This window comes from Eurytemora carolleeae, unplaced genomic scaffold (genome assembly GCF_000591075.1).
Source record: "Eurytemora carolleeae unplaced genomic scaffold, Eaff_2.0 scaffold775, whole genome shotgun sequence".
Lineage (NCBI taxonomy): Eukaryota > Metazoa > Arthropoda > Copepoda > Calanoida > Temoridae > Eurytemora > Eurytemora carolleeae.
The window spans coordinates 1-25,124 of NW_019396662.1; the positions used below are offsets into that span (position 1 = coordinate 1).

Genomic DNA, 25,124 nt, shown 5'->3' on the forward strand with positions numbered 1-25,124 from the left:
ATAATTTCATTAAAAGGTTTACTTGATACTTAGACTGAAATCTATCAAATTTTAAATTGTTTGCTTGATTTAAATATTCGAAAGAACTTGACAATACTCTTTAAATCTCTCTAATAATAATGAAGAACTCTCTTTTATTAAACTGTTTGATAATTCTCGACTATTGATTCTCATGAACTCGATAGAATACATATTTTTTTCAAAATGGGGATTGTACATTGTTCTTATTTTGTCTCCCATCACGACTGCATTGAAGTTTTGAAAACTAATTTAGTTTTCAAATGCTTGCAGACATTTGTACACTGTTAGAAATGCCATTTTGTAAATTTTCAATATCATCATATTTCAGGCCAATATAACCATTATATAGAAGACATTCATTGATATATCGTTTGAAATTTGATGTTTTCTGGTCAGAAAGATTTTACTTGAATTAGCCTAAACACTAGTTGATATAAGTTAAATTAGAATCACATCAAATTTTTAAATGAGAATTGAGAGAAAGCAATGTCAGTATTATTCAAGATACTTTAAATACATACATTATTGATCTCTCTTAGAATTTACTTGAAGAGAGTCAAATTTTAATTGAAGTAAGCAGAATTCTGTTTAATGCAGAATCCAAGTAGTATTCTGATTGAATTGAGTGCCGGTACGTGTCTGAACGCCGGATTACTGTAATTGACGTAAGCAGGATTATGCTTGTTTCGATTTCTGATGATTGAAGTAAGTAGAATTCAAGTGAATGTAATTAGAATTTAGCGTACAGGCCGTAAATTGATATCAAGCAGAATTATCGTTGATATATTACAACGGATCTTCATGGCTTGGTGCGTGAACTAAATACTGTTGATTGTAAGCGGGTTTTTCTAACAGTGTAGACGGGAATAGTTATACAAAAGTACGTTGATTTGTCCCTCCAAACTTAAGTTTTCTCGTGGATATATGTTAAACCAAACAAATCCTCTTATCTAATTTTAAAATACTTTATGGACTTTAATATTATAATGCACTAACGTTCATTTGAACTAAAGTCAGTTGTTTTCAAACCAGTTTTTAGTCCATTTGAACGTTAGTAAATATGAACAAAATAATTTTTTTTTTACAAATGAACAAATAAAATAATTTAAAGATATGACTACAGTCCATTTTAACATTAAAAAGTTCTAGGGTTTAATATCAAAATAAGCATTTTTTATTTAAATATTGGGGCAAATAGATCAAAACTATAAAAAGAATTATACAAGGTCACAAAGAGATACCTGTAGTTTTAGTTTACCTGCAGGACCAGTATTGTCTATTGCAGAAAATAAAATAAAATGCAGAAACTGATAATTCAAATTAAAAATTGTTTTTGAGATCGAAAAAAATAAAATTTTTAATTTTTTTACAAGTCTTATATTATTTAGGAAATTTCAGAATATTTTTATTTGTTACTTAACTGACAGGGATCAGATTTAATGAAAATTATGAATAAGTTGAACTGAGCAATCACTTATTCAGTGAGTTTTGTCTGAAGAGAAGTGGTTTAATTTCATCTATTCAAATTTTACATTGGTCACTTTAATAAACATAAATTCAAATAATAGGATACAATGTCTTTGTCATTAATCCATTCAAATAACTTTACAACAAATGGTGATAGGCGCGACCAATCATTCTCGACTTTGGTTAAGCTTATGTTTATATGATCTGCACAAATAATATGAATTCTACAATAATTCTATTAAAAAAATTGAATAACATCTACTTTTAAGATTGTTTAAAATAGCAAGCATTGCACACAATTCCTAGAACAAAAAGTAAAATTATCAGCATAGGGTATAAATTAAGTTTAAATGAAAGACAGCTACACCTAGTTGTGAAAAATATAACTAAGGAGTCTGGCACAGGGATTGAAAGTTACCCCCCCTCGATATACACTATACATGGTGTTTAACCTGCCTTGGTGTTTACCTGTAATCCTGAGTGGTCCTGAGCCCAAAACTTAAGACAGGGTATCGTTATGAAAACCAGTTTTAAAAGCCGGGTTTCACAAATGGGGTTAAGCAGTTTTATGAATATCAATATTTTTGTAATAAAATATTATTTTTTTCACTTGATTTAGATTCTCCATTTTTTTCGAATCTCTTAAATCAAAATCTACGCAAATGTTAAGACCCCAAAAAGGAAACTCGAGAGTTTCGTTCAACGATACGATACTTTTTTAAATTTCGGGCTCTGGAAGCAACCTATGCAGTACAGGCCTATAGACATTAGACATAATTTTACAGGGTTTCCCAACTGAACACGAGAGATGGGATACAGCTAAAAAATTGTGTTTTATAGAAATTTTATGACACAATTTGTGTAAAAAAAAGACAAAGGGACTGTCAACTTAATCTCAAGTGACCCTCCAATCTATTTTTCTATACAGGCAAAACATTCATAATACATGTAAATAATCAAAGAAACGCACAAAGGAAAACATGATTTTTTTATGTTTAGAAAAGGTTTCATATTAATATTAATAGTTTAATTCAGTACAAAATCCCTTTTCTAGTTAAATCAAGCTAGAATTACTAAATTTGATAATAAAGACAATTTTCTACAGAAAACAATGAAATAGGAAGACGACATTATGGCAATACTTGATGCTGCAGTTATCAAAGCAAATAGTTTTACTAACAACTTATTAAATCACTAATTTTGTGAAATGGTTCTGTTTACACTGCACAATTTCCGTGTATTATGCTCATTAGAGGTATAACTCGGTTCTAAAAGTCGTCTTCCTATTTCAGAGTTTTTGGGTTTTCACTGCATATTGAAGCTTTAGATATCATCAAATTCAAACTGGCTAGAAAACGTCAAATTTAAGGTAACGCAAAGTAATAATCATAATTAGAAGTTTGGAACTGAAACATATTGGATTCAATTGTTAAAACAATCTGAATATAAATGTTAAAGATATATAGTTATGCTAGGGGTTGGATTAAAATGAGCTAAAGATATATTTAAATGTTGTTACAGGATGGATTCATGAATAAGATAAACATTGGCTTTGATTGTTGTTCCAATCTGGATAAGAATGTTAAAGATTGATACAAATTTTAAAAGATGGATACAAACCTTGATATAGGTTGTATCCAAATGTTGCAAAAGATATATTGGAATGTGGAAACAGGATGGATACGAATATTAAACGATGGATACAAATGTTAAAGAATGGTTACAAATGTTATGATGGATTATGAATTTGATATATGATGAATACAAATGATAAAGGATGGATACAAATGTTGATATTGGTTGGATTTAAGTCAAAGGATGGTATGAATGTTTGTTGTCGGATAGGCACAAGATTCTCAATAATGAACAGATAGACAACTGAATAACCCTCAAATCAAAACCGATAATGCAGAAACTCTTTATTTCCTAAAAAAAATTATATGTATAATGATAAATAAATTATTACAATGGTTTACGAATTTTACAATGAAAAGATTCTTACGATCTATTTGGGGATAAGAAGGTTAAACTGTCGGGGAGTCCTAAGACGTTTTTATGTATTAAAACTTCTGAAAAGAATGACAATTAATTGTTAACGAAATTCACTCATTCTTTGTATGAAAATATTTTGTTCACAATAATAAAAGTGTTTAGACTCCGTTACCGGAGGACAAAGAAAATGGGGCGAAATATATTTGGTTTGGTGTCTCCGAGAGGTAATTTTAAGTTAAAGACGACATTACATGGATGGACGGCGGGTCTTGTAGTTAATGGTTGACAATGTTATGATGGATTTTGAATTTAATACAGGATAGATACAAATGTTAAACAGGATGGATACAAATGTTGAATTGGATTGATACAATATATTGGTCGGATATTGATTGGATTCCAGTTAAAGGATGGATACAAATGTTATGATGGATTATGAATTTGATACATGTTGGATTCTATTGTTGATCCAATCTGGATACGAATATTAAGGATGGATACAAATATTAGGGTTGGATTCAAATGAGCTGAAAATATATTCAAATGTGGTTACAAGATGCATACAAATGTTGAGGATGAATTCAAGAATTGGATACCAGTTGGATTTGATTGTTGATCCAATCTGGATACAAATGTTTAAGGATGGATACAAATGTTGATATTGGTTGGATTTAAGTTAAAGGTTGAATATTAATGTTGGTAAAAAATGAATATGAATGGTATGATGGATCATGAATTTGATATAGGATGTATACGAATGTTAAAGGATGGATACGAATTTTGATATCGGTTGGATGTTAAGGATGGATACACGTTCTAGGGGTTGGATTCAAATGAGCTAAAGATATATTCAAATGTTGTTACAGGATGGATACCAATGTTGTTATGGAGTAGGTGTTTACTACCATAGATAAATAAATAAACATAGATAGCTTGTGTATGCAAAATCACCAAGAATTGTACAGTCCGCGAACTCATACTTCTAGGGGTCAAAGTGTACTTCAATGATAAGTGGGGTGGTTTGGTGTTTTAATGGATTTCATAATAGAGTGTAAAATAACTCCGGGAATGGAACTATTTGAACAACAATATTTCACTGAGCAATATATCATATTGACGAGAACTGAAGAAGGACATGAGAAGGACTAAACTAACTTAAATTTCTCTCTACAGAACTCATGTACACCACAAGTACTCAATGACATAAGAACAGCCAATGTTCACAACCGACCTAGTTAATCTATATAATAGGAATATCTTTAAAACATCTCTGTACATTTATATCTTTCAAGATGAAAAATGTCGTCTTATGCGCAATCTATCTTTATCTATGTTTACTACAGGTCCATCTTTGCTGCTGAAATGTCCAACTCCAACCAATTAAGACTGACATTTTGGTCTCAAGACATAATACAATAAGGAAGTGTTAGATAATGTTTAGTTAACCATGGATGATATTATTAACAAGAGGGTGCAGTGGTGACAAAATGTCTAAATGGATAAAACATTGTTTTTCTCACAGTAAAATTCTTTAAAACAAAACTGCAGGAGAAATTAGCATTAAATTGTTATCAAAAGAAAGGATTTGAATAAGGGTAAATATTATAGCTTTTTAAACATACCTTTCCCCATATTTCTAACAATTTTACCCACCCTGCAATTCTAAACAGAGGCGCAACTAGGGGGGGGAGGCCGGGCGCGCGCCCTCCCCTAGCACCTGAGAGGGGGGGCGCCCCCCCCCCCGCAGAATGAAAAGAAAGAATGGCGAATTCAACCATTTTTAACTCTAGAAGGTATTTATATCCCTGATAATGCAAAGATTTCCTTTCTAGATCCTAAAACTCAAGAAAAAATACTAAATGTCTCAACTGAAATTCCTCCGCTTAATCTTCCATACTTGTTAACATCCGAATATACAGTTGAAATTATTACGCAAAATTCTTCATTTTTGTTCGGTCCTACTTCTCAGGAAACTAATATAATCCCCAGCTACTTTTCTATAGAAGATTTAACTCTTATTCAATACTTCCTTAAACCTTATTATAATCCTACATACCAAATCTACTTCTCATTGGGTTCTACCTTGTTTCTTAGCTCTATTGTTCTCATTTTTCTACTGTACAAACTTTTTGTCCCAAAATCTAATCTCAAAAAACGATCTAAATATCTTGCATCCTTTCATAAATACAAACCTACAACTATCATTAAGATTAATAAATAATGTTGCAGGTTCCGTGCAGCTTCCTGTTGATTGGATTCCTTCACTCTTCTGCGTAAACAGCTTCAGTTTAAATATCTAATATTAAAATATCATTTTGCAACTCATTGTATTATGACCTTTTTGTATAAATTTTTTTTGTATAAAAACAAACTAAAAACAAAAATTAAAATAAAATTCACAATCAATATTAATATTACGCCTAATTTTAAGTTGAACCATGTGCTACGTAACATTGCAATCTTTTATGTTTGTTACTGTATCGTGTCTCTTGTAACGTAATAAATTGATAATTAATTATTATGAATGTTTAAATTGCATTTTTTTTAAAAACCATGTATTATATTACTTTGCTACGTTGTATGTTCGTTTCTAAGATTTGTGACTTGTTCGCAAAATAAATTGAAAAACAAATCACGCATTTCCAAAAATGTAAGTAAATATATAGATACCCGCTTGTAAACATTATCACCTGTCCCTATAAACTTTTTAAATTTAACAAATATTTTCTTAATCCATAGCAAATTTGTTTAAATATGAATCCTACAGTTTAAAATAAACACACTTTAAATTCTGTACGTCCAGTTTTCACTCGTCTATAAATACATACGCATTAAAGACAAATGCACAAATCACAACACTATACATTTATTTACATTTTCTTATTTTTTTCATAATGTAAACGAAAACAAAAAATTCAAAACAACGATCTCAAGTCTGGTACATTTTACAAGAAGTTTGAAATATAAACAAGATTTTTTTTGAATGGATTTATAACTTCTTGTCTCCGGTTTAGCATTCTAACTTTTTTTCTCATGCCTTGATTGTATACGAGCACTCCTTCTCAGGTTCCCATCCTTCTCACTTAGATCCAGTATACGCTTAGATAATATCCCAGCTTCTTCCTTCTCCTTCCTCACATCTTGCTCCAACCTTTTCAGTACTCTCTCCAGTTTCTTATCTCCGTTCCCCTGAATCCTTTCTACATACGCTATAGCTCCACTAACATCTAAAGTTTTCATCTCTTGAAAAACTAAGTCTGGATCTATATCGTTCCGTTCATTCAGCTTTATATCTTCTTCAATCTCTACAATCGTCACGTTATCTGCAGTATCTCCAATATTCTCTTTAGACCCACCAACATCACTATCCTTCTCCTTCTCACATTCAAGATTTAACGCATCTTCTCCATTTACATAAATCCGGGTTCCCACTCCTTCATTTGACACCCTATTACCGGAAAATGAAATTCTTCTTGGCAGTAAAGTAGGAGTTACTTCCACACGTACCTCCTTACACTTCTCTGGACTCCATGCATCATTTAATGGAGCTAGGACTTTATCATCCTTCTTCTCTCCTTCCTTGACGGGTTTACATACATCACTCTCTCCGTCCTTGATGCTTTTACATACTTCAATGTCTCCATCCTTGACGTTAGTTATGCTCTCTTCTCCCACAATCTTATCTCTATCCATCCTTTCCACATAATTCCAATTGTACAGGCCAGTTTTCATCTAAAACATTAATACCATAAATATATTGATAATTATATATATCAGGTCACTCTTAATTTGCAATTCCCACAAACGTTCTTTCAATTCTTCTTATGTTTCCCTTTTTAATTTAAGAAAATTTTAACTTTCAAATATTCACCTTATTTACGGTATCCTTCCTGGTCTCTACATTCTTCAATCCGTCCTTTACACTCTCGTTCTTAGCTTGTTTCAAACTCCATGCTCCATCCTGCAAATGCTCCATCACATCACCTTTCGTAGTACTATCTTTTTGGCTCCTTGAATCCTTCGCACATCCGTCTTGTACCTCCTCCTCATCCACCTCATCATAAATCCTCGCCACTCCGTCAGGTACTTCGTAAAATGTTTCTGGACACTCCTCCACCTTCTTACAGCAGTTAGCCCTTGTAACCGCAAGCTCCTAAATACAATTATTTTTGTCACAAACGATCAAATTTTTCATTTAACATTATTAAATCAACTATTTTTACAGCTATTAAACATCCCCAAACCTATCTTTTCAAAATCTCTCACCAATTTTACACATATCTTTCGTTATTTACTCAGTGCTATTCTCAATATTTTATTCTTACTCTATAACCCCCCCACCCCGTTAATCTCATATAATACATCCAAACTCCATTCATTTACAATTTTAATTCATTTTTCAATTCTACCTTTCCTTTATCCCCATCCACTTCCTATCTTTCCCTCTATTTCTCTAATCCTATCTACTTTATTTTTACCTCCCAAATTCCTTTCATATCTGCCCCGCAACTTCTCAGACAACCCTGTTCCTTCCTCCATACAGCTTCGGGTCCCACATTTCTCCTCCTTCTCCTAAACATGAAATATTTTATTTGCACATTATGGCATCCCTTTATATTTTCTCATTGTTTATATTTAAGAACTTCACCACTGTTCACCTTTCCCACAAGTTCACAAATTAATCCTCTTTTAATATATTGTTCCTTCCCGGCAAGTATTTTCGATATGTTGCCCCCCCCCCCCCTTTTTTATTATTATTCTAAACAACCTTTCCTCACCTTACGTACTTCATGCAAAAATATACTATTATAGACATGATGACTCCTATCACAACACCTCCAAGAATAAGCACTATTTGTACATTCACAGCAGTACCTTCCTCCTTGCTCACACATAACTGATCTTGCACTGCCACAGATACATTCTTACTTCTCTCCATCACTTTTACCATCTTCTTGTTTAGTTCACTAACTGTAGTTCCGTTGTAGTACTCCAATGACTCCTTCATACCCTCCACTCCATCCGTCACAGCTTCCTGTAACTTTGTTGCTAAACTCCCCTCCACTCCACTACCGTTCTTTCCATCCTGCACTCCTTCCATTATCGCACCCTTCTCCTTCGGCAACAACTCCTTCATAGTGTTTACAGCATTTACGTAATTATTTACGGCAACGTTCACTGTATTTTTTATGTTTACGATTTGTTTCTTAATTACATCATCTTTTAACGTCACTCCGCCCCCTACCCCTTCATTATATTCGTCCTCGTACTCCTCGTCCAAACGCTCATCATCTCCATCCCACATCTAAAATAATTGATAACTATTACTATTATCCAATAAAGACAACACTCTACTACCCCCAATACACTAAAACTTTCCTACTAAGTAATCATATGATTTAATCGTCTCACTTTACAATATTACGTTACATAAACAAATCCTCGCTTGCAACTAGGTCAAACCCATTTATCATTCAAAAGTTTCATTCCTATACTTTTCTTCTTCATCATTTTCCACTTCTCCCCCTACATTTCAATCTTTTATTCCTTTACATAAACTTTCAATTTTGCGAACATACATGTTTTAAAAAACATATTCTATAAACATCACATTTTTGTACACACTTTATCCTTAATTCAAGTAACATCTTTTAAAATTAACAATCCCTAATTTACAAAAATAATTTATAAATTTTACCTTTGCCCCTATCGTTAACTTCTTCGCTACTTCACACCTGGATGACTGGACGAACCTCGTGCAATTCCGGCTTACACCTTAAACCTGTTTTACGCATCTGTACGCATTGTACTCTTCCTCTCTACCATCCTGCACAATCGTATTCAATGTACTCTTGCTCTCTACCACCCTACCCCAACTTCCGCACACTTTCCCTCGCACTCAACTTTTCCGCAAAACGTTTCTTCTCAATTGTTTTTCCGACGCATTTCTATTCCATTTCTCTCTACCGTTACACTATATAATATTATCGTCTCATCATTCTATGCCTATTCTTCCATATTAATCTCATATATTATACTTCCACATATTTAAACAATTTTTAGGCCAACGTTTATTAACCTTATTTTCTAAATATTGCCCCCCCCCCCTACACTGTTTCTCGAATACTATGTAAAACTATTAGAATAGTTTTGCTTCGCAAAACTTATCCTTAATAGTTTTCCTTGATAAAAACAGTTAACGGTATGCATTTCGCTAAAATGTAGATAAAGACGATTTTAAATCGTTAAGATATATTGATCTTGATGTGTTTTTTGGTATTTTTTTCCAACAGTCGCCTCAGCAGTATTGAATACATGTATAAGTAAAATAGTATAATCAGAAATATCAACCAATGTTGCCAATGTTGAGCTGTATTGAAAACATTTAAGAAAGGTTTAAGATTCTAAGAATGAGTGAAGCCCAAAAATAACTTTTATTCTCTGCGCTTTGGGGGATTTTGGGATAACAAAACAAATGGCAAACTAGAAATGTTGAACCATTTTTTTCAAAGGTCTTTTTATAACCTAATCAACATGGATTTGAAGGGGGAGGGGAGTTACCTCTTTAAGATGAATGTAGAGGTATGTATGTATGGATGTATCTCTATGCTGGGGGGAGGGGAGTTACCTCTTTAAGATGAATGTAGAGGTATTTATGTATGGATGTATCCCTATGCTTTCGAACTTTCCAGATCACAAGATCATCATCATTCCTAGGCGTAAAACACATCAATTTTTCCCTCCATAGAAACAATTTTTTGTCTACCCTTCCCCTCCTATTCTATCTTTATAATCTCTGAATTACAATTGAATTCATTCTTAACAGTTTCTACCTTCACAAGCCCTATATTTTTATCATCATTGTGCAATATGCATATTCTAGAACGTTCTGTATTTATAAATTGAGTTTACTTTCACAACGTTTAAGCTTCTCAAGCCCTATATTTTTATCACCATTGTGAAATATGCATGTTCTAAAACATTCTCTCCCTTACAAGCCATGAAATATGTCCTAGTTTTTCGTCATCATTATGCAATACCCGGCCGTATAAAAAGGCCACCTTTTCGTAGTAGATTCAGTCTGGGGTTCACAGGCATAACTACTACTTCTCTTCTAACCAGGTCTCTCTATATATTTATATTCCCCTAAACTCTCCCTCTCTAAAACGTTCTTGTTTTTAACTTAACATTTTTATGCATATTTTTATACTTGTAAAATTTTCCTTATAAACTGGGCTAGTTTTTAACTTAACATTTTTATGCATATTTTTATACTTGTAAAATTTTCCTTATAAACTTGGCTTGTTTTTAACTTAACATTTTTATGCATCTTTTTATACTTGTAAAATTTTCCTAATAAACTTGGCTTGTTTTTAACTTAACATTTTTATGCATCTTTTCATACTTGTAAAATTTTCCTTATAAACTGGGCTAGTTTTAAACTTAACATTTTTATGCATATTTTTATACTTGTAAAATTTTCCTTATAAACTGGGCTAGTTTTAAACTTATGTATTTTTATGCACCTTTCATACTTGTTCGAATTTTGTCAAATTTTTAACTTGCAAATATTATATGTCAATAAATCAAACCTTTAATTCCTGTTATTTAATTCTGCGAGCACACTGTTAAATATTAGAAGTCTTATAAAATTCATTAAAAGGTTTAATTGATACTTAGATTGAAATCTATCAATTTTTATTGTTTGTTTTGATTCAAATATTCGAAAGAACATAACATGTTTTGAATTCCCAAGGAAAAGTTAAACATGGGAGGAATAAATGAATATGTAATTACCCATTTAATCAATATAAAAGAACAGAACACATGTCTCAAACAATAATTTTCTAATCCCTTTATCTTTGTTAACCTTAGATATTTGATAAACTTTGTTAACCTTTGATATTTGATAAACTTTGACGATCTGATCTAATCAAAGGTCTGACACATTCATGGTCTACACTTCAACATTAGACATAAGGATTAAAAAAATTAAAGTTCTTTTGACACAATACCCTCTAAAGATAGAGACGATTGGCCCTCCCTCTGCTGGAAGAAAGGAAATGTGTCACATTACTAATCCTCCCGCCATATGGCATCTGATAATATATTAAGCTCAAATTTTCTCTGCAAAAATGAAGTGATTTGAACGAGCGCAGCTTAATAATTTACGCGAATATTCTGAAATAAGAACATTGTTTGAGCGAATGATCAGACTTTTAGGGACTTTTAGGGACGAATGATCAGACTTTTAGGGACTTTTAGGGACGAATGATCAGACTTTTAGGGACTTTTAGGGACGAATGATCAGACTTTTAGGATCAGACTTTTAGGGACACACGACCAGAAAACAATCTCGAAATTACATTTATATAATGTAATGCATAAATTGTAAAACTATCTAATTATTGTATTGTATAATATTCGAGACACATTTTCTGCTACTACATTTTTGGACAAAGGAGGTAAAATAACAGAACGTCAAATTCTGCCGTTGTTAGCTTATACCAGACATCTAGTTTCGATCAGACTAAATAAACATTATTATTATTACTGTAAATATTATAAAGATAATCCGTTATTCAGGATGGTTTTACGTTTCTATGTTCTATGTGGATAATAATAAAGAAGCAAAACAGGAACCAAGATGGAAAAATTAATTATTTATTAGCATTAATGATTCTAATTATTGCTCAATAGTATCATTCGGAAACAAACTTAAACCTTAACAGAGACTTGCGCATAGGTACAGTTTTTATAAAAAAAAATATTACAATTTTTTTGGGAAAAAGAATTGTGTATTTGAGGTTAAGTCATGGCCGTAACTGGGGGTTTCTGTAGAAGGGGGCCGGGGGAGTTGTCATAACTTTAAAGTTATCAATTTTCATGTTTTTATAGTTAACTAATAAATCCCCTCTAAAATCAACCAAGTTCTAACCTAATAATCATTGTTAAGATATGGGCGACCTCACGGTTGCCTTTCCCCCCCCCCCCACCCCCTCAGTAAAAGCCCTGTATTAATCCTTTACATATCCTATTTTTTAATCTAAATAACAAATAAAATATTGTACCTAATTCCTAGATATTTGTCTGAAATCCAGAATTTGGTTCGAGCCGAAGATTCAAGGCTTGTCACTTCACTCCAGTCTACCCTATACAACATTAACAATAGTGAAATTTAAATAATTTTAATATTTAAATAATGATATAATATTTACGAAAAAAATTTATTATAATTGATAAAATGTTCCAAAGTTCTATGTAAAATAATGGTCCATGTTACAGACTGTTATCTGAACACTGTTACCTGTTCCAGACTATTATCCTGAACACTGTTACCTGCTCCAGACTATTATCCTGAACACTGTTACTTGTTCCAGACTAATATCTTGAATGCTGTTACCTATTCCAGCCTATTATCCTGAACACTTTTCCATGTTCCAGGCTAGTAAATTTAATACTGTTACCTGTTCCAGACTATTATCCTTAACACTGTTACCTGTTATTAGTCTGTACACTGTTTTCTGTTACAGACTATCATTCTGAACACTGTTACCTGTTCCAGACTTTCATCCTGAACACTGTTACCTGTTCCAGACTATTATCATAAACAGTGTTAAATGTTCCAGACAATTATATTAAACACTGTTACCTGTTCCAGACTATTATTCTAAACACTGCTACCAGTTTCAGACTAATTATTATCCTGAACACTGTTACCTGTTTCAGACTAGCTATTATCCGAAACACTGTTACTCGTTCCAGACTATTATCCTAAACAGTGTTAACTGTTACCGACTATTATATTTAACACTGTTATTTGTTCCAGACTATTATTTCGAATACTGTTACCGGTTCCAGACTATTATCCTGAACACTGTTACCTGTTCCAGACTATTAAATTTAATACTGTTACCTGTTCCAGACTATTATCCTTAACACTGTTACCTGTTATTAGTCTGTACACTGTTTTCTGTTACAGACTATCATTCTGAACACTGTTACCTGTTCCAGACTATTATCCTGAACATTGTTACCTGTTCCAGACTATTACTTTAAACAGTATTCCTCCAGTTCTATCTTTGAAACGGGTTCCAACTGACATTGCTGCAACAAGACTTGTGCTCAACCCAACCTAAATTATATATATTACAAGTTCTGTAAAATTCAAAAAAGACATCCAAATTCACAAGCTATTTTTTCCCGTAATATGGTACACTGTTTTATGGCTTACTAGAAGGCATATTGGAAGAAGGTGAAAAAAGTGCAAAAAAGTTAGGCCATATTAAAAAGCTTAGTCACAAGTAAAACCTATATGTATTTTCTTTAAAGGAGGACAGGACTTTATAATGAATGGAATTAACTGAATAAATTGTATAAGGAATGGTAATTTTATATATAGTTAATCCTTAAGAATAGTGAAATTTAAAACACTAATTATGCATTCCATCTTTACAGTTTTGGTTGCCCTGTCTGCGAAGCCATGGCTAGAACTTAATTTTTCCAAATGTTTTAAAAACAATGACTAAATAATATCTAGAGTTCTGGATGAAGTGTACCTGTGTACTAGTACATTGTTCTGGATGAAGTGTACCTGTGTACTAGTACATTGTTCTGGATAAAGTGTACCTGTGTACTAGTACATTGTTCTGGATGAAGTGTACCTGGATGTACTAGTACATTGTTCTGTATGAAGTGTACCTGTGTACTAGTACATTGTTCTGCGCTGGAATTAGTTCTCAATTCAATTATCAGTTCTCCTAAATTAAATTAGTCAGCGCATAAAACTTAAGAATGGGGATTACTTAATCCCGATCTGTTAATTAATCTGGAGATGAATAACAAGAGGAGAACAAGCAATATTTAATCTGGAGATTAAGAAAAAGAGGAGATCAAACATTGATTTCGATATCCACCAATTTAAAATTTTCAGCTCAGTTCTCCTAAATTAAATCAGTCAGTTCTCCTAAATTAAATCAGTCAGTTCTCCTAAATTAAATCAGTTACTTCTTCTATTTATCAGTTATCCTTATTATCCGCCATGAAATAAGTGTGGTTTGATAACTTAATAAGCAAGCTTTTTAAATTTACAGGGGCGGATACAGGGGGGGGGGGCGGCAGGACCATCGCACCCTCCTGAGATTTCAGAATAGCTTCTCAATAGCAGTTAAGGGGAAAAACCCTACTGCAAAACAGGAAAATATCTATCTTTAAAAAATTGCTGCACGTCTTTTTGTTCCTAAATCTGGATTTTTTTTGTTCCGAAATAAATCTAGCCCCCCCCCCCCCCTTATTTTAATCCTGTATCCGTCCCTGTAAATTTACAAATAATATTATTTACATATCTGTATTTGAATTTTCAAAATCTGTGTTGGACATAAAATATTTCAGACTTTTGAGGAATGTGTGGAGTCACTAAGTTGTGACTCGGACATACAACTTTAAAACGGAGAATTGTCACTTGAAATTTCGTCTACAGTCTCTTTCAGAAAGAAGTAAAATTTTTAAAACTGTTAAGTATTTATTGTCAAATTAGAAGCTCTTCAAAAAATACAACATCTTTACTAAATTTTAAGTCCTATCCGAACTGCAGTACAATAAGAGAAAACTAATAACCTGTATGTTTACAATATTCATCTTTCAGTAAATCGACAGTTTTCCGATATTGTACTCTCATCGTCTAATCATTTATAACTTTCATCCTCCAACATAACATATCTTCTCTAGCTGCTCATTATTCTTCTCTAGCTGCTCATTATTCTTTTCAAGCTGCTCATTATTCTTCCATAGCTGCTTCTTGTTCTTCTCTAGCTGCTCATTATTCTTCTATAGCTACTCATTATTATTCTATAGTTGCTCTTTGTTCTTCTTTAGCTGCTCATTATTATTCTCCAACTGCTCATCATTCTTCTCTAGCTGCTCATAATTATTCTCTAGCTGCTTATTGTTCTTCTTTAGCTGCTCATTATTCTTTTCAAGCTGCTCATTATTCTTCTCTAGCTGCTCATTATTCTTCTCAAGCTGCTCATTATTCTTCTTTAGATGCTCATTATTCTTCTCAAGCAGCTCATTATTCTTTTCTAGCTGCTCATTATTCTTCTCAAGCTGCTCATTATTATTCTCAAGCTGCTCATTATTCTTCTCAGGCTGCTCATTATTCTTCTCAAGCTGCTCATTATTCTTCTCAAGCTGCTCATTATTCTTCTCTAGGCTACTCAGTTTTATTTTCTAGCTGCTCATCAGTCTTTTCTAGCTGCTCAATATTATTCTTTAGCTGCTCATGATTCTTCCTTAGCTGCTCCTTGTTCTTCTCTAGCTGCTCATTATTCTTCTATAGCTACTCATAATTATTCTATAATTGCTCGTTGTTCTTCTTTAGCTGCTCATTAATATTCTCTAACTGCTCATCATTCTTCTCTAGCTGCTCATAATTATTCTCTAGCTGCTCATTATTCTTCTATAGCTGCTAATTGTTCTTCTATAGCTGCTTATTGTTCTTCTTTAGCTGCTCATTAGTCTTCTCTAACGGCTCATTATTATTCTATAGCTGCTTACTATACTTCTCTGTATGCTCATTCTTCTTCTCTTGCTGCTCATTATTCTTATCTAGCTGCTCATTATTCTTCTCTGTCTGCTAATTATTCTTCTATAGCTGCTAATTATTCTTTCCGCTTTTTCTAATATTTCACAAAATTTTTATTATTTTTTTTCCTGACATATTTGTATTAATATTAATTATTTTCGCTCTCTTCATTTTTCCCTTTTTCATCTTTCCTTTATTCTCTTTCTTTTTCAACCTCCTACCCCAATCTTTCATTTTCTTAATACTTTTGATTCTATCTATCTAGTACCTGAATCTAGATGATAAATATTGACTGTACCGTCGGTGAACCCACAAACCAATATAGAGTTATCACAGGACAAACTTGTGATGCATTTTCTAGCAAAAAAAAATTATTGATTCGATTTCACTTGTTAAGAAATAAAGAAATTATAATAGAGAACTATAAATATCTACAAATCATGATATTTTTTCTTATGTACGGAAGGCATGGAAAAGATAATAACAAAGCTAAAAATATTTCAAGAAATATGTAGATATGTTCGAAACAACACTTCACGAATATAAATATTTATATATTTATATATTATATATACCTATAACATGCTATTCAAGATATCGAATGAACGTTTAATTTGATTTAACAGTATCCAAAGTTTGATATATCTATAAGGTCTACGAAATTGTGTTGTAAAGATACAGGGATTACAAAATCTGAATTTGTGGCAAAGACTCAATTCCTTTAATTATGAAAATGATGAATAGTAGCACTTCTAACAGATTGGCTTCCAAAAACAATTTTAATGCTTGTGGGTTAGTTGGAACTATAGTGTATATTGGGCTGGTAGAGTAAATAGAGCTAGCTGAGAGGGGTACGAGAACCTACCCCGGGAGAGTAAAATAGATGTACACTGTACACTGTACAGATATGGGAGGATTCTCCGACTTAGGGACAGGGTCAAACGGCCTATATAGGGGTTCAAACGACAATCGGGCAAAAACTCGACCAAAAGACCAAAAGAAGAATCATTCTTCATTTCAGTCTATGCTCTTTTTTGCAAGAAATAGAAACAGTAAATTAAATAAACCAACCTAAATTTTTCGTTTACCCTTTTGTCGCATTCTAGTACGTTTGCCGTTTGCCCCTGGGTCGTTTTAATTTATGTCGCTGGATCCTGTAAGCCAGGTGGAGTATGTAGACTATGTACTAGACTAGGGGTGGCTTGTGGGAGTACCTACCCCGTTTCTATATGCCGGGTGGAGTGGATAGACTAGGGGTGGGAGTACCTACCCTATTTCTATATGCTTAGTGTATAGGCAGACAAGGGGTGGGAGTACCTACCCGGTTTCTATATTCCTATTGGAGTGTGTAGACTATGGGTGGGAGTACCTACCCTGTTTCTATATTCCGCGTGCAGTGGGTAGACTAGGGGTGGGAGAACCTACCCGGTTTTAATTTTCCAGACGGAGTGGGTAGACTAGGGATGGGAGTGCCTATCCTGTTTCTATATGCCTAGTGGAGTAGGTAGACTAGGGGTGGGAGTACCTACCCTGTTTCTATATGCCAGGTGGAGTTGGTAGACTAGGGGTGGGAGTACCTACCCTGTTTCTATATGCCTAGTGGAGTATGTAGAGTTACACCAGAGATTATCCCTAAAAAAGAAATGGTTTGAAGTGCAGTGGAAACATCAACAAGTTCTCACTGTAACCGTAGTTCAAGGCACGATTAAAAGAATTTCAGATCATGCTTCCCATTTACATTAGAAATCCTCAACCTGCAATCCATTGATACTTTGATTTTTTAACTGTAACATAAACTTTTAAAATATACGTTTGAAAAAAGAAATATTACAACTTTTAAACAGAAACTGAATTTTAAAATTACTTGATGATTTTCCTGTTTCTCTTGGAGTTCCAAATCCGAGTTCTAAAATATTAAAATAAATATCGTCTTCGGTTCTGTTTTCTTTCAGACTTTTTCCAACAAAAACTTTCTCATTACTAGACAATGTCTTCTTAGAGTTGAGTCTAATTTATAGGTAGAACGAGAATACATTTGGAAATTACTTTGGTTAAAACTAAAAAAGCTGATTTTATCTTTAAAGTTAATACATCGTATCAATTGATAAAGTCTATTTAATGGGAGTGTTCGCGAAAAATTTAAATCGGATTTGGCCTATACCCACTTTATATTTTTCGCAAGCACTCCCTTTAATGCTCATGGTAATAAGGAGATTTCATTATCTATGGAAACCAAAATTTGAAATGTTACCTAACGAAATTGTCCCATTCGTGATTAACTAACTGAACATTCTTCAGACTCTTACCATCCAATCTAATCAAATATATAGTTTTCCATCCAATCTAATCAATATATAGTTTACCATCCAATCTAATCAAATATATAGTTTTCCATCCAATCTAATCAATATATAGTTTACCATCCAATCTAATCAAATATATAGTTTTCCATCCAATCTAATCAATATATAGTTTACCATCCAATCTAATCAAATATTTATTTTACTATCCAATCTAATCAAATATATAGGAAGCAAAAAAATCCTGATTTCTTTCTTTTTACTTTTTATGACTGACTGAGAAAAGGACAAAAGAACATAACTCAATTATGTTTGAAAATCCAGCTTTCTACAAGTCATTGGCAAATCAACGCTACATGCGATTAACAAAAATCATATCATTAACCAAACCAAATAGTTAAGCCTAAGGAAAAAGAAGGAAGCAAGATCAGCCCGCGTAAAATAAGTGTTCACTTTGGTTTACAGGGTTACCAATGGTCAAGTTTTTAAGACAATGGCGCAACACAAAACTTTGGGGTATATGACTTTTAAATGATCTTGAGCAGAACAAAATAATAGAAAGACTTTGATAACAAACTGGAAATAGATTTATTGATATTTCGTTTTTATTTGTATGCGTGAGCATGTGCCCACAACCCTTATCCAAAAAATAAATAATTAAAGTTAAAAAATATTTATTTTACCACTTATTCTAATCAAATATATTTATTTTACCACTTATTCTAATTAAATATATTTATTTTACCATTCAATCTAATCAAATATATATATTTTACCACTTATTCCAATCAAATATATTTATTTTACCACCTATTCCAATCAAATATATTTATTTTACAACTTATTCCAATCAAATATATTTATTTTACCACTTATTCCAATCAAATATGTTTATTTTACAACTTATTCTAATCAAATATATTTATTTTACCATTCAATCTAATCAAATATATATATATTTTACCACTTATTCCAATCAAATATATTTATTTTACCACTTATTCTAATCAAATATATTTATTTTACAACTTATTCCAATAAAATATATTTATTTTACCACTTATTCCAATCAAATATATTTATTTTACAACTTATTCTAATCAAATATATTTATTTTACCATTCAATCTAATCAAATATATATATTTTACCACTTATTCTAAATCAAATATATATAAATTAATTAAATCTTTATCTGGGAGAATTTTTGCGAGTCACCCTAATTGTATCTTATGTCTTATGTCTTACATATAAATCTAATCAAATTTATTAATTATACAATTCAATCTAATCAAACTAGAATTTTACCATTTATTATTTTTTTTTATTTTTCCATCAAAATTTTCTAATTTGACATATTTAAAACAATAAATTTGTAAAATTTTATAATCACACCTACATATTTTAAATATTTGAATATATTCTAGCCCATTTACATAATAAATATATACATATGATATATACGTCAATTTTAGTCATGTGCCTATTTTAATATTTGAACTAATCAGGAACAGGTATTTTTAACACATATTTAGAAAATCAACCAACCTTAGAAAAATGTTAATGAGAACGTGATCAAGATTATGACGTAACAACTCCTCCATTTCCAACCAGAAATCTGTAGTCAACTTCACAGAATTAAAAACATTTTTCTTTTGAATCTAAATTAAAAACGTCTTTTTAATCATTAATAGTGTATAATGTTTGTATTGGTTATGTTTGAAAAATTGTTTTAAAATATGAAACATTACTGTAGAAATATTAAATATAAAGACTGTCAGTCAGTGTACAGTGTACACTGTACAGTCTACATTCTGAAGATTCCCAAGTACATAAAAACATCATGAACAGGAACTATTCATGGCCAATTTCTTAGACGCTCTACCATAGGTAGAACCATAGTCACACTATGGTTACGCTTTACCAGAGCAGTGTAGAAAGATAGATACGACCTATAGTTGTACCTATGTTTAAATGAATAAGAAATTGGCCATTATAAAGGTAAGAAAGTTGTGAATCAATTAGTGAGATATCAGGAGTATTCTACACTTGTTGGTGAGACAGGACCAACCTTTCGAATCCGCTATGTGTTCTTTTATTGTAGCCTTGGACATGTAGACTTAAAATGTGCTGGTTTCTACTTAGAAAATCCTAAGAAATATTTAGAACATATAAAATATCCGTTATATTCAAATTAATAAAATATACTACACAAAATACATGTTAATTAGTTTACTGATATAGATAATAGATATCTATCTATATATAAATTTAGCTTGTCTGGGTGGGTGGGTGTTTGTTTGTTTGTTTGTTTGTATCCAATAAACGTCTAAACGGATGAACTGATCGGCCCCAAATTTTGTGTGGGACCTCACATGACCCCAGGGAAGGTTTATGAATGATCAAAATTTCAAAAATTAGTGCTTAAAAGTTTTTATTTTTATAAAATTTTGAAAATGCGCTAAAAAATGTTATGAAATCCGCAAACATTTTTTTATATATACTGTAAAAAGAGAAGATGCTCACAATTAAAAGTCCAATGAATATAATTTGCTTGGGATGTTTGTTTGTTTGTTTGTATCCAATAAACGCCAAAACGGCTGAACCAATCGGGCCCAAATTGTTGTGGGACCTCACGTAGCCCCAAGGAAGGTATATGATTGATCAAAATTTTAAAAATTTAAGCCTCCATCAAAATTCTATTTTCATTAAACTTTTGAACATTTTGAAAATCCATGAAATTTTTTGATGAAATCCGAGAATTTTTTTGTTTTTGTTTTACAGAGTACACAAAGAGAACATTGTCACAATTGAAATAGAAGAGGGGCGTGCAGCACCCTAAAAGACTAGTATATATATTGCTGTTTATAGGAAATTTATTAGTAGAACCCCGAACCATCTTAAAATTCCATGGATAATTATACAAACTCTTTAAAATAATCAATTCTTACGAACTTTTACATTGTGTATTCAAATGTTAATAATTTGTAACGTTTGATCTGCTTCAGTATAAAAAACTAGAGTTAACCCTCACAAAAACAGAGATTCCACCCCCCTGGGGTTGAGATATCTGTGCTGTGGTCATGTTATGACTGAGATAATATGATTAGTCTGCACTGAGCGGCGAAGCAACAGGGTTGAATGAGGGCGGGGGGGCAACAAGGGTTGAATGAGGGGGGGGGAGTGCAACAAGGGTATGCTAAGGGAAGGGGAGGCATAAGGGAGGTAGTTAGTAGTTACTCTGCGATGTAAAAGTGGAGGAGTAAGTGCATGACAGAGGTAGAAATTTAGCTTAGTGCATGATAAAGACTTTACATGGCCTGCAGAGCCGGATATAGGGGGGGGGGGGCAGATTTCAGAATAGCTCCTCAATAGCACTTAATGAAAGAGATCCTGGTGCAAAACAGGAAAAATATCTATCTTAAAAAAATGTTCCTAGCTAAATCTGGATGTTTTTGTTCCGAAATAAATTAATCCTGTATCCGCCCCTGTACATGGCGCATAGTCGTTTAAAGTAATTTGTAAGCATTATAATTATTTTATCAGATTGAATGTTTTTTAACCATTATCCTAAACCCCCTCCAAAAACTGGGGCATTAACTGTGATTTGTACGCCCCCGCCCCCTCGGTTCATTGATTATGATTAAGTTTACAACATATAAATGATAGCTTTTATTTGAATGAATTCTAATAAAATTAATTTTTTAGAAATTTTTTTAAAACAGACAATTCTTACAATTTATATTTTTAAGAGATGCTTTGCATAATTTGATATATTTTTTTCGTTTCCAACGAAAACAAAGCTTTTTTTAGAACATATTAGATGTTATATCTAAACTGACGTAAACTGGAAATGCGTAAACCCCCTAGAGCCAGTCTTTTTCAGTTTGCTAAAACCTGTACAAATCGTGACACGATTAGGGTTAGTGTCATCCAAGGTGTATGTGTCACCTTTGCTCAATCCAAAATGGCTGTGGGTGGGGGTGGGCTTATCGATTTTTGTATAATGTATATGAAACTCTTAAGACATTTAATGTACCCATATTTAGAAAAGAAATCGGCCATTCTAAAAGCCAAGAGAGAAAATCACTAGAAGTACGTCTGCAGAATTAAACGTAAAAGATGCAGGGTGAAGACAAATTCCTTTCTGCAATCGCCCGACAAGGGCGTATACAGAAATAAATCAAGGGGGGGTGAAATTTTTTTACCCCCCCCCCCCCCTAGATTCATGAACATTCAAAAATTCAAACATTTAGCTTCTTGGATATCAAGTGTAAGTCTAAAATACTTTAAAGGTTATACACATACAGTACAATTGCCTTGCATGTACTATACTTTATCTCTCCTTCAAACAAAACTAGCAAAAAAAGCATTGTTTCTAAAAAAAATCGTCATTTTATGTTATTGTTTTGTTAGTAATAATTTTTAAACTAGAGATTAGTAAATGACATTTTTGAAAATGAAAAACTCAACTTAAACTTAAATTCTATAAGATGAAAAAAAGGACAAAGGTCCAGAAAATTCTTATGACATGTAATATTATCTATTTTGAAAAAAGTAGGAGTATATAATTGTATATATATATATATTACTGCTCTTCGTTAATTTATATTTTTGCTATGGCTGGCCAAACGGCTGAATCAAATGGGCTGAATTTTAGTGAGGAAACTCATGGATACCTTTGGGGATGAGTGATGCATTAGCTAAATAAATCATAAGTTTTTATTTTGATTCTATTTTTAAAATTCCACGGGCAACGCCTGGCACTTCAGTTAGTTTGTAATAAAAAGAAAGATTACAAAACGGCGGTGCAATGAATAATTAAATACAAATTTGAAAAAAACACAAAAAATGATCTTTTACTATCTCCAAACTCAAGCCTTCGTGACTGGCATTTAAAAATAATTGATTTATAAAATTGTCTGTAAATAAATTTGCCATTTTTCATTTTAAAGATTCTATTTTTGTACTTCATGTATATATAAACATTTTCATTTTACAATGACAAAATGTCGATTGGACATTTTCCACATCCTTCAAAATCAACCCGATCGTGATTCTCTGCATATCAAACATCAATATAATCCTTAATCATCCTCCTGGAGAATATTTGTTCACCAATATTTTAAATTAATTTTCAGTTTTGTTTAAAAAAAAGAATGAGATGCTGATGTCTGACTTTACTGTATTATATACAAATATCAATAGGAGCTAAATAGTCGTAATTTGATATCATTCAAAAGTAGGAGGAATGATGAGTCGCTAAAAATATTTTTAAACACCCAATTTTTAGCATTAATTATCATCCAATCATTTTCATTCATAATGCATATATGTATGCGGAATTTGCGAGAATTCTGAATTGTATAGACCAAACAGACAATACACAAATATATGCAGGGTTAACCTTACCCACAAAGGATCAGGGGCGGATCCAGCTTTTGAAAAAGGGGGGGGTCAAAGTCTGATTAATATTTGGTATAAAGTACCGAGCGAAACGTAGTGAGCGAGGGCCGAAAATTTTTAAAAAAGAAATAAGCATTAAAAGTGAGTATTTTAAGTGTTCAAAACAGAAAATTACTCTTATAATGTACAAATATTTCTACCTTAAAGCTGCACTTACAATTTTTTCACTGAGACATATTACTCTTTAAAAAAATATATTTCCATTTCCATTGGCATTACAAAATTTCTAATTACAATTTTACATTTTAATTGTTTAAGATTAAGATATTAACTGCATCCGAGAGAACTGTGATTTCGATCACAATTTGACCTATTAAATATATTTTTTCGCCTTTTCTCTTTTATTTCCTTTTGTCGGCATTTATACGTTTTGAGCGAAGAATATAAAAAGACACTTCTAATTTTACAGATTGTTGAGTAATTATAAATAGACGAACACGTGTTTAAATTCAAATAGAAAGTGAAACCGAATACATCTCAATCTGGTATAGTCTGGAGTGTGTATGCAATTCATTATTCTATACATTGAAAATACCAGATTATAGTTAATATTTCATACAGTGATAACCAGAAAACTCTGGAATAGGAAGACATACGTCTAAACTCAAATTTATGATTTTATAGTCCGATTACTGACTAGCACAGGAAACAGAAATTGTTCAGCGTAAACATTCATTTCACTTGAACTGGGATTTAATAAGTGTCTAGTAAAATTATTGCTTTCTAACAACATCGAATACACTGTAATATTGCTATAAAGTCGTCTTCCTATTTCAGAGTTTTCTGGTTATCACTGTACCAAAACATAAAAACATCTGATCAGCTGAGAAAGTTTGTGACTGAAAGTAGAAAAACAACAATATATACTAAATATATGTATATATCTGGAGGATTGGGTCGGTAGAGAGAGAGAGAAAAGGAGGCCGACATTCGGAGGTTGTCAGTAATAATGTAAAATTTTTAAAAAAATTTTATTAATAAAAAATCTACTCCAAATCCTCCAAATCAAAGCTCCTTTCTCTCTTTTTATGTTCATCAGTTTAAAAATGGATAATTATTTAATTTATAGGAATTGATATACAAACTTGGTCTCACGGTGGGGTACGTACTATCCCTTCCCCCTCCCCCCTCTTCATTATACCCCCTAAATGTGCAAGTGCTGCAAGATGTTCATCCCTCACTGATGAATTTTTTAATTTTATAATGAGGAGATCCTGAGTCCTCTCATTATCCTCATCAATTATAATAAAATAAATTGTAGTTCATTGATTTCAATCGAAGACGACTCAAAAATAT

The 25,124-nt window shown here is 32.1% G+C and overlaps 2 protein-coding genes and 1 long non-coding RNA gene across 5 annotated transcripts; 1 reads left to right on the top strand and 2 right to left on the bottom strand.

Moving 5' to 3' along the window:
* Positions 1-5,792: 5,792 nt before the first annotated feature.
* Positions 5,793-8,673, bottom strand: LOC111707069 (uncharacterized). 2 transcript variants are annotated; one of them, XM_023480069.1, is made up of 4 exons: positions 8,268-8,673; positions 7,959-8,052; positions 7,352-7,633; positions 5,793-7,212 (listed from the first exon to the last, which is right to left on the bottom strand). In XM_023480069.1, the coding sequence occupies exons 1-4, from the start codon at positions 8,615-8,617 to the stop codon at positions 6,499-6,501; spliced, it is 1,440 nt and encodes a 479-aa protein (XP_023335837.1). In that variant the 5' UTR covers positions 8,618-8,673; the 3' UTR covers positions 5,793-6,498. The 2 variants fall into 2 exon arrangements, with proteins under 2 accessions (XP_023335837.1, XP_023335836.1); XM_023480068.1 differs by having other exon boundaries at positions 8,259-8,673.
* Positions 8,674-10,069: 1,396 nt separating this feature from the next.
* Positions 10,070-20,521, bottom strand: LOC111707067 (uncharacterized). The gene is made up of 10 exons (XM_023480067.1): positions 20,434-20,521; positions 19,911-20,023; positions 18,315-18,377; positions 17,928-17,969; positions 17,645-17,695; positions 16,332-16,420; positions 14,182-14,240; positions 13,518-13,615; positions 12,552-12,632; positions 10,070-10,193 (listed from the first exon to the last, which is right to left on the bottom strand). Exons 2-10 carry the CDS (start codon positions 19,964-19,966, stop codon positions 10,085-10,087), a joined length of 648 nt encoding a protein of 215 aa, XP_023335835.1. The 5' UTR covers positions 19,967-20,023; positions 20,434-20,521; the 3' UTR covers positions 10,070-10,084.
* Positions 10,487-13,870, top strand: LOC111707068 (uncharacterized). 2 transcript variants are annotated; one of them, XR_002766370.1, is made up of 4 exons: positions 10,487-10,602; positions 12,067-12,226; positions 12,563-12,651; positions 12,766-13,870. It is a non-coding gene; the product is annotated as an uncharacterized LOC111707068 (long non-coding RNA). The 2 variants fall into 2 exon arrangements; XR_002766369.1 differs by having other exon boundaries at positions 10,488-10,602; positions 12,563-13,870.
* Positions 20,522-25,124: the final 4,603 nt, after the last annotated feature.